The sequence below is a fragment of the Eutrigla gurnardus genome (assembly GCF_963514095.1).
Source record: "Eutrigla gurnardus genome assembly, chromosome: 7".
In the NCBI taxonomy this organism is placed as follows: domain Eukaryota; kingdom Metazoa; phylum Chordata; class Actinopteri; order Perciformes; family Triglidae; genus Eutrigla; species Eutrigla gurnardus.
Genome location: NC_139921.1, coordinates 9,233,530 through 9,244,493, shown reverse-complemented (window position 1 = coordinate 9,244,493; position 10,964 = coordinate 9,233,530). Strand labels below are relative to the sequence as shown.

The 10,964-nt window shown below is 40.5% G+C and overlaps 1 protein-coding gene across 1 annotated transcript; it reads right to left on the bottom strand.

The window, feature by feature from the left end:
* Positions 1-7,445: 7,445 nt before the first annotated feature.
* LOC311015833 (uncharacterized protein) lies at positions 7,446-9,946 on the bottom strand (the record flags this gene model as incomplete). The annotated part of the gene is made up of 4 exons (XM_084013274.1): positions 7,446-7,750; positions 8,329-8,487; positions 9,122-9,310; positions 9,748-9,946. The coding sequence occupies 4 exons, from the start codon at positions 9,944-9,946 to the stop codon at positions 7,446-7,448; spliced, it is 852 nt and encodes a 283-aa protein (XP_083869400.1).
* Between the last annotated feature and the right edge of the window lie 1,018 nt (positions 9,947-10,964).

Below are 10,964 nucleotides of genomic sequence, written 5' to 3'. Positions count from 1 at the left end.
AGCCCGAGATCTGTACCTGCCTGGCAGCCTTCCAGACTCGCTCCAATGCTAACCCATTGGGGCACGTTGTATCTGCTTTCCTGGGCCACAGAAAACAATCCCAAGACCTATGCAACACAGGTTGGGTCCGTACGAGACACCACGGCGCTCGTTTAGCACAAATAGTGTGGCAAAACGACATAAATATGTGTGTTTTAGGAGTTACTCACCTCAAATCACTCCGTAGAGTAGACATTAGCAGTAGACAGCCGAGCGCCTGTCGTCCCTCCCAGTCACCGCAGAAACGAAAACGTTTTTCACGTAGTTTTGATTTTGTATCCATAAAGAAACGACCGAGCAGTGCAGTCGTCCTGTCCGTAATAAATCCATGAAGCTGTTACGTCCATATGTATGACTGCTACAACATAGCAACATAGCTTCAGCTAGTAACGTGCCGGGCGCTCGTCCATCCCACTCACCGCAGAAACGAAGACGTTTTCCACGTAGTTTTGATTTTGTATCCATAAAGAAACGACCGAGCAGTGCAGTCGTCCTGTCCGTAATAAATCCATGAAGCCGTTATGTCCATATGTATAACTATGTTACAACATAGCAACGATAGCTTACAGCTAAACAGTAGCCGGGAGCCAAAACAATGCAAGTCTCGCGCAAGTTCCCGTCTGCCGTCCTCACTCTGGAGCTGTTTTCAAGCCAGTACAGTGAAACATCTTGGACAGTCGCGCGAGGGTCACTTTGATCTCACTCTGTTGATGAGAGACTGCAGTCTGCACACGCGACACGCGACTCCCACTCGTGCCGTCAACACAACTAGCCTACTGAGACTGCGCAAGATTTGTTGTCGCTGTAGCAGCTTCAACTGTCACACAGGCTAAGCAATCTTACTATGTAGGCTAGCGCTAGTTACACTGTCATATGGACATGACGGCACTACTCGATGGAAAGAAGTTTGTCACTAGTGGCTTGAAAACAGCTCCAGAGTGAGGACGTCGGGAGACGAGAACTTGCGCGAGACTTGCATTGTTTTGGCTCCCGGCTACTGTTTAGCTGTAAGCTATCGTTGCTATGTTGTAACATAGTCATACATATGGACATAACGGCTTCATGGATTTATTACGGACAGGACGACTGCACTGCTCGGTCGTTTCTTTATGGATACAAAATCAAAACTACGTGGAAAACGTCTTCGTTTCTGCGGTGAGTGGGATGGACGAGCGCCCGGCACGTTACTAGCTGAAGCTATGTTGCTATGTTGTAACAGTCATACATATGGACGTAACAGCTTCATGGATTTATTACGGACATGACGACTGCACTGCTCGGTCGTTTCTTTATGGATACAAAATCAAAACTACGTGAAAAACGTTTTCGTTTCTGCGGTGACTGGGAGGGACGACAGGCGCTCGGCTATCTACTGCTAATGTCTACTCTACGGGGTGATTTGAGGTGAGTAACTTCATGCTAAAACACACATATTTATGTCGTTTTGCAACACTATTTGTGCTAAACGAGCGCCGTGGTGTCTCGTACGGACCCAACCTGTGTTGCATAGGTCTTGGGATTGTTTTCTGTGGCCCAGGAAAGCAGATACAACGTGCCCCAATGGGTTAGCATTGGAGCGAGTCTGGAAGGCTGCCAGGCAGGTACAGATCTCGGGCTAAGCAACGTCAATTTTTGTCTGGTTTTTTGCTTCTAATAGGTCGGGATGACCCTGAGGACAACGGACATGGGGTCAAAAATGACCGGATTTCTCCTTTAATCCTACAAAACGATGTTCCCTTTAAACCCAACTTAACTGTGCTCGTAATTATATTGCAGGGTCAGTTGTAAACACATGGTTAACAAACAATCACATATACAACATACTTTCATTTCGCATGATGCAAGTCCCAATAAAAACTATACATTAAGTCCCAAAAGATACAGTTCTCTAAAACAGTGACCGAGCTAGAACAAAGTCAGGCAAATTCCGATTGGAACAGAGTAAAGAGAGGACAGGATTTACACAGTTCAACGGCAAAGACTGAACAAAGACACGAAAAGGGGAATTTAAATACACAAAGCAAACAAAATACAGGTGAAGCAGGGACTAAATGACTACACAAAAATCAACAGAGTTGCTATCTTGTGGCCAAAATAAGAATAAAAACAGTCCAGTAGTGTTGTATAGTTTATTTGATAGAAAATACAATTTCCTATAGTACAGCGAATTTCTTGTAAAAAAACCACAACTGATTACTATAATAATAATAATAATAATAATAATAATAATAATAATAATAATAATAATAATAAGATAACTTAATATTGTGTGGCCCATGATTCCTTATATTTTCCCTATGTGGCCTACAACCAAATATGTTTGCCAGCACTGCTCTAGCAGCTTAAGAGACTTATATTTCCCCCAGGAATTATGGATTAAGCTCCATCAGACACACAACCAATGTTGCATTGATAATGTTGCACTGTGTTTGCTGGATGTGTGAATAAACAGCTGTCTGCTAATGAGTTTGCCTGACTATTGATATTGATAATAACTTTTTTACGTAAATTACCAAAGGGAGATGTCAAGGTTTAAGGCTTTCAAAGCTAAAACAATTTATTTCAACACACACACGTCAGACTATAAGCACTACGACTTTGTATGGTTTTTGTGAAATGAAGGCTGTCTGAAAAGAAAGTTGCTTTCTTTTGAGTTTTTGGACAAAACATTACAACAAAGTTCAATATACACCCACAAAAGAAAAAAGGATTCAGTCAAATCCCACTTTAAAACGGGTGTTCTGTCTACAGTTGCTTAACAAGGATCTTTTATGCCTTTCTGCTTCTTTCCTTTCCTTTCGTGTATTTAAAGTTTTGTTTGCATACAGGTCTACAGTCAAAGATAAAATCAAAGTCCAAAGGGAGAAACTGATTCAAACACAGCTGACAAATCTGAGCAGACTGGGCTTTTTGGGAGAAAGGGGCAGGAGGTCAAACAGACCATTTCAGGGATAGGCTGAGACCAGCTGCTCTGATAACAATAATAACCCTGGACCGGTCTAAAACTGACTACATAAAGGCAAACTATTAGCTTGCCTATACTGATGTTTCTACATCCTACATACTGTTTTTCATCAATTTCACACAGCTGTCAGAGGTCCAACAACACTGTTTTCGATATGCATTGCCCCAAACCCATCCATGGTCCTGAATTACAGCTGTCTAAACGTTTCTCTGCTGAGCTCAGCTGTCTAAACGTTTCTCTGCTGAGCTCTGCTGAGAACAGGCTGGTTCTGTGCCTGCACCTTTAAATGTTAATGAGCTGATCCAACACCACTTACCATAGTTTATAACCAAATACAAGCAAAACTCATGACATTCCAATGACAACACTTAATCATCACAGTATAACACCAAGTCAGTTCAACTTCAGGGATATAAATCTGTCCATTTAGGAAGCATAAAGGATTGTGAATCTATTTCACCTGCTTTGGTGCAAATGAAAGTGACAACAAGTACAATGGAGAGGCAAAAGCAAGACAATCCCCAAAAAGGGTTTTGATGTTGTGGCCACAGACAGTTGCTCCGTCCTTATCCTTCTTAACTGATTCTTCTATAGCCTTGAGTTCTGCTAGAGTCCTTGTCATAACTTGTAGGATGAGGCGGTACCTGCAGCCTAACCAGATTGCACAGGTAGCTCAGCTCCTCCAGGATGGAGAGGGCCCGATGTCCTCTAATGATACCTGTGCTCACAGCCTCACTAGGTAACACCAGAATTGGCAGGTCCGTCATTGCCGCCCCGTTCCCTTCACAGATTAGAGCACTGAGAACATGCGACTGGCATGAAAGAGTCTGGAGATGCCATGATAAACGTTGGGTCAGTGATGGTCTGGGGGGTCTAACAGGCCTCAATGTCATGATCAACAGTACCCTGACTGTTACTGGTACTGGGATGAAATCCTCAGAGTGATTGTCAGACATTGCGCAGGTTCCTCCTGATGCAGAACAATGGTCAGCCTCAATTGACAAGAGTATGTAGGCAGTTTCTGGATGATGACGACATTGATTGGCCCTCATGTTCTCCTGACCTAAATCCAATTGAGCACTTATGGGACCTTATGGATCAGTGCATCCTGTGCAGCACAGTACCATCCCAGACTATCCAGGAGCATACTGATGCCTTGATCCTGGTCTGCGAGGAGATGCACCAGAATACCATCCACTGACTCATCATACATTCCTGTGCTTTTTACAGACATCAGGAATGCATACAGGCATCCGGGTACAATACACACATTACATTATGGGGATTAAGGTTAGTTGGATAAGCCTTTACTTTGATTTTCGGTGGGATCTTGAATCCAGGGTCCAGGGTTGATGATTTTGTTTTCCATTGACCGTTGAACATCATTTTGTTCTCAACAAATATAGAATGTACATCAGTAAAGACTTCAACTTGAATAATTTGTTCATCAAGATCTGATGTGTGATTTAAGTGTTCCCTTAATTTTTTGGAAGGCATCATGGCACATTGGTGTTCGCTGCTGCTCTGCTCTCACCTCATTATATGCCAAGTGTCTTTTCCAAAATAAGCTTCCTTGTCACAGGAAACTTACAGTTTCCGCTAGTTGCATGCATACAGTCTCTTACACTTAAACTGTAGATTGACCTAGTTGTTGTGGTTTACTTAAACAAAAAAATTAATTGGTTGAGGAATATATTGTGGGTTGGTTTTTCAAGTATTTTTGTCACGTTAATTAAGTGTGTTTATTTCATATCTGTTTAATGTACAGAAGTTGCATAACACAACGATGATCAAATAAGTCAACGTGACTTGGTTTCACACGGGACACAAATGGTGGTGAAAGCCCTTAGTTTGTCTCACTCATTCATCCTACATGGGCTTGCTTGCACTTCATATTACATCAAAATAATATTGGGTTTACATTGGGGGTAGCCTGATGCATCACATACAGAAGCCAAATGTTGCCTCTGTGTATCAGTATACAACGAATTGGCACTGACTGAGCCGTGGTATTTTTATGAGTTGGGAGTAAGATTTTGTTGGGAGAGATGCAGACATTAACCGCAGTGCTGCTTTTCATACCACATATGATGAACACATTTTAAAACATGAAAAACATAAAAAGATTTGAGTGTTGGGTTGCTGCTCTGCAGATGAGCTGGGTGAATGATACTGTATGTATCAGAATCCTCAGTATGTTTTATTGAACGAAAAACATCAGTAATATTAAGTTCATAAAAACAAAACAGAAGAAGAAAATCATTAAAAACTGGCGTCTCAGAATCGACTTAGGGTACAGGCCTAAAGCACTGCTGTTTCTCAGTAGAGCCTCAGTGAGCCACAAGTGAAACAGTGCTCATACTGTTTAAAGTTGTGATTGTTCACTTGGATCGCTGACAGCTAGTCTGAAATAAAAGAAAAGATGGCAGGGTAATGTATGCAGCAATGCCGACTGCACATTCCACCGGCTCCTCCAGTTCGCATACCGAAGTGTCCTCGGGCAAGATACTGAACCCCCATTTGCCCCTGAAGGTTGTGCCATTGGCGTGTCAATGGATGAATGTAGACATGTAGAGTAAAGCGTCGAAAAGACTAGAAAAGTGCTATAGAAGTAAGTAGGTACCAGATACCAAACTTGAAAACGTGTAATTATCGGCTATTTCAACATGAAACTGGTGTGGTTGATATTTCTCAGTTCAATTGATTGTTTATATATATTTGTATTTTTCCTTTTTTACAAATGTTTTGTTGCTGAATTCATCTTATGTGATTACTTTATTTGGGGATTGTGTAATGCCATCTCATCTTAACTTATTTCATGGTGACTAGATTGGTTTTCAGCTGCATGTAGGTCACCAATTCAGCTTCTTTTGGCCAGGAATCTGTAAACTGTAGCATTGTATAGAACAATTGTTGATTCTTGCCTCAGGGGTCACTCCCACGTAGCCCTGTGCTTTTTATCCCAGCCAGTATCATCTTTGTTCACAGACCTTAGAAACCATATTTATGTAAAGCCGACTGGTTGAGACTGCCAATGTGTGTGTCTCAAAGAACGAAGTAAATATATTGATTGTTGCAGATGAGGTTTTCGCTTGTTTTAAAGTCCATGTTGCAGCCCAAAGGCTTCCTGTCAATCACTTTGCCTCTGGAGTTACACAAATGTGAACATACAAGCACAATAAAGAGCCGGAAACAACAGAGGAAAGGAAAAACAACAGGAATACCAAGAGAAAATGAGAGAATGTTTGAAACAATATGAAGAGAACAACATTTGAATAGGGTGCTGGTCCTGGCCATTTTATGTTGAACCATCATGTTTCTACCCAGAACAGACAAACCAAACAGTGGCTCTAGTGAGGGCCTTTCACATTTTTATGGGTAACACTTTATTTGAATGGGGGTGAATAAGACTGTCATAACACTGACATAATCATGACATGACACCTGTCATGAACATTAATGAATGCTTATGACAGTTGTCGTTAAGTGTCATTCGGTAAATTATGTCACCTTTGATGCAAAGTTGACATTGTTTGAGATGTCTTTGTTATGACAACTTGACATAAGCCAAGACAACATACCCTGTCATAAACATGACATAGTAGACCTCACTGTCAAACTTTAAAGAACGATTTAGCTTTATATGATAACATGACATTAAACTGTCATATGTGATTCATTTTGACATTAGCTGTCACAAGACCATTATGATTGTGTCCTAAACATTGTGCCTTTCATTATGATGTCATTAAGTGTAACTACACTGCCAAATGAGTTTATAACTGTCATATATAATTTGAACCTGTCATTAAGTGTAATTACATAGTTAAATCGGTTCATAACAGTGTCATGACTGTTTTCTATGAATTCAAGTAAAGTGGTACAATTTGAACCTTTCATTAAGACGTCATTAAGTGTAATTACATAGTTAAATCAGGTTATAACAGTGTCATGACTGTTTTCTATGAATTCAAGTAAAGTGGAACAATTTGAACCTTTCATTAAGATTTCATTAAGTGTAACTACATAGTTAAATCAGGTTATAACAGTGTCATGACTGTTTTCTATGAATTCAAGTAAAGTGGAACAATTTGAACCTTCATTAAGATGTCATTAAGTGTAACTACATAGTTAAATCAGGTTATAACAGTGTCATGATTGTTTTCTATGAATTCAAGTAAAGTGGAACAATTTGAACCTTTCATTAAGATGTCATTAAGTGTAATTACACTGTCAAATGATTTAAATACCTTAACAAAAGCAACAGACAAGTCAAGAGATTTTTCCTTCATGTATTTCAACACAAAACATAAAAAAACATTATTGTTGCATTACTGTTGCATTATTTGTATTATTTATCCTCAAACAGAGGGTTCCAACATATACTTTGTATGTATAAACAGAATAACTTGTTTAACATAAACAAGTTCAATGAACAGTCTTAAGTGTATTTATACATTATTGGGAGGAGTTTTCCTCTTTTTTTCGTTGCTGTGATGGTTTCAGCCATCTCCTCTGTTATAGCCCCCCTGCACCGCTCTGCAAATGCCGACATCTTCTCATCTCCTGGGAGCAGGTCCTTGAAGGTGTCTGGAAATGTGATCGCTAGCTCAGCAATTACAGCTGTTCTCGCAATTGTGTTGCGGTCAACATTAAGTTTGGCAAAGGCCTTTTTCATGGATCCAGACTTGTTGAATATGCAGAGGGCATTCTTGTAGCGGCGGATAACTCCATCCGTTGTGGTCACTTCACAAAACAACAGAAAAACAAACAAAAAAAGTCATCTTTTTTCAGCCATGCATTGGCATTGTTGATCTGGCACCCTATAGGTCCTGTAGTACTCGCAGATGAGAAAGGATCCTACTTATCATACTGCTGGTTTACTGTGCATCCTCCTTCTAGGCTGGTTATATTAGATTTAGCTCCTTAACTACCTGCCTCTGTGGGCAGCAATATCTGCCATTACCAGCATGGAAGGAGGACACCAAGCAAGTAACGTCCTTTCTTACCTGCCTCAGAAGCTGTACCAAACATAACCAGCTTGGGTAGAGGATGCACAGTGAACCAGCATGGTACAGTAAGTAGATTTTTTTCTTATCTGTTTCAGAGGCTATACATGGCTGTAGAGATCTAAATCATTGATTTTTAGAGAGAATACTAAAATATAACATTAAATGGGACATGGATATAACATAGCAACTCTTAGGTCCCATCTAATTATTATTAACTAACCCATGGTGGTAGTACAAATATAAACCATAGAAGGGAGTTGAGTAACGGTCAACTTTAGGGTGGTTATAAAGATGATCAATACTTGTGCTTACTTCTTGAACGTCCGTGAGAATCAGGCTGTTTCTTGGACTTCTTGGTCTTCTTCTTTTTCTTTTTCTTCTTCTCCTCTTCTTCTGAGGATGATGAGAAGCTGGAGTCTGAGGAGGAACAGGGAGACATCGAACTTGAAGATGAAGAAGTCTTTCCAGAGCCTGGGAGAAGGGGGGTGGGGGTGGGTGGACAAGCATAGAGGTGTATAAGGTAACAAAGCAAAAAAAGAATATACTTTTTTCAATGCAGGCTCACTCTTGGTACTGCCTTGAGTTAATTAAAGCAGACAACTGTAAGTGTCCTAAAACAGGCTTTGTTTTATTACAGATAATGGCTTTTATTATTTTGTGCTGTAGAGTGATCCAGAGCTGCTTACTGGCAGGAGGAGAGCTCAGAGTTAATATTTCAAACTTTTAGCAGCAGCAACCGTCTGTGCGTATGTCTGTTAGCATGTCAGTAGGGCAGCAGCTGCAGCATGCAGCGATGGCTCAGTCCATCTCAGTGGCTTACATTACTAGCTGGGCAAGGGTTTATATCACTTTATGAGTAGCAATGTCATCATCAGAGACCTACGTCAGGTCACGTGGGAAAATGTTTTTGGAGGGGCTTGGGAAAATAGTATTTCCAATCAAGTCGACATCCCAGGTGTGTTACAATGATGCAATAATTATTATTTATTGTATAAAATAAACTATCCTTGCACTCCAGAAAACCCAGCCTATTTCAATTTCTCCCCCACGACTTCCCTGAACATCTAGTACTGCATGAATAATGTTAATTGTAGTACATTTGTACCTTTCCCAGTAAATGCAGGCATGCTGGGGGGTCTCTTCATTTGGGAAAGTAGGAAGTCCTTGTCATTTTTCAGATCCCTGTTGGCCTCCTCCAGGTATTTAATGCGGTCCTCAAGGTGTTCAATCTTCTGTCGATCCATCTTGGCTTGTTGTTTAAGTTTGGCCAACTTCAACACCCCTGTTGGAGACACTGGAACAGGGGCATTGATTATTCTACTTTATGTTTATTATTGAGGTCAGTGAATGGTGGTGGAGTACTGGAGTGCATGATATTGAGCTGCGTTCCCTATATTTATGTCTAATTCTGTAACATACATTACGTTCATTGCACTCCAGTACACCAGCACAATACTCCCAATGCTCTTGTACATATAATGTATGTAGAAAATGAGAACATTTAGAAATAGTATGTGCCACAATCAACCAAAGGACTATGAATAAACAGAGTGAACACAGGTTGGAAATCTGCTGCCAAAGTGACTAGTACAATTGACAGATTTAACAACCACAGCCAAAACTTCTGCTGCAAAGCAATTTATTTATTTACTGTGATGGTGGGAGGAGTTCATTTCAAGCCCTGCTGGCGAAAGTAGTCAAAATGATAATTAAGAAAATAATTAGACTTACTTAGTTTCTTCGGGGAATATTTGACTGACTTCTTTTTCTTTGGTGGAATAGGGACCTCTTCCACATCTCGTGTCTCGTCCTCGTTCGCCTCCTCCCCGACTTGTAGCAGGGCTTCCTCAGCCACTATGTGCCCTTTTGTTGAAACGGGTTTCCATCTAGCTACAGCTGTGTAAAGCAAAGAACACCAGCACCATGTCATGGCAGCTACAATAGTTGAGGCAACATTGGCAAACGTAATGTTGTAGTTGTTTAGAATTAGCTAGATGAAAACTGGGGGGAAACTATAGCCTGTAGGTTGCCGTAAAATACTTGAACGTAAAGGCTAACTAGCATTAATTGCTGAACTAACTTTACCTAAAACGCCAAAGACTGACGTCAATGTTATCATGTTCTCCCCAAATATAAGAAAATAAAAAAATATTTCGCTTTAGCTTACCTGAAATAGCAAACTTTGAAAGTACTTTGTTTCCTTGATACTCTGTTGCACGGGGTTGCACTCCGGTCTGTTTCTGTCGCGCATGCGCAGAGATCTATAACTGTCATTGGACAGTCAGGTAACGTTACAGTACGTTACGCGCGCATTCAGGTCAAATTCAAATTTGAACTACAACACTATTATCACTATTACAACAACGATATTGCCAAAGCATCAAGTGTAGCCTATAATATACATATTTTTAACGAAAAACCCAAGGATGACATAAAAATAAAAGTAAATTTGGTCACCACAATCATACCTCTGATTTCATAAACAGTGATGAAATACTAACAAATATGTTTCAGATATTTTGTACTGCATAGAGTGTATTTTATTGATAAAAATAAAACACTTGTGGACGTCTTTCACAAGTCTTTTCATAATTCTGCCGACTGTTTTCATGAATGAAGATGACATTTCCCTGCAGACACACGTGGGGGCGCTGTTCTGTCTGGTCAGTGGAGCGTGTATTGTCTTACAAAAGAGCGACGAGGAAGACGAAGTGACGTGGTTCTCAACCGTTTAGCCGCGACCGCGACACACGCAACCAGATGAGGCGGGTGAACAGTTGATGCAATGGCGCTAATGGAAGAACTTTTAAAAACTATTAGGCGTTCAGATACAAAGAAGAACAAAAGAAGAATAATTAGATGGATGCAGAAACGCGGTATCACGAAGAGTACGATGAAGTGCGCAAAATGCAATCGAAGGATGCATCTGGTGACATGCCATGTCAAGG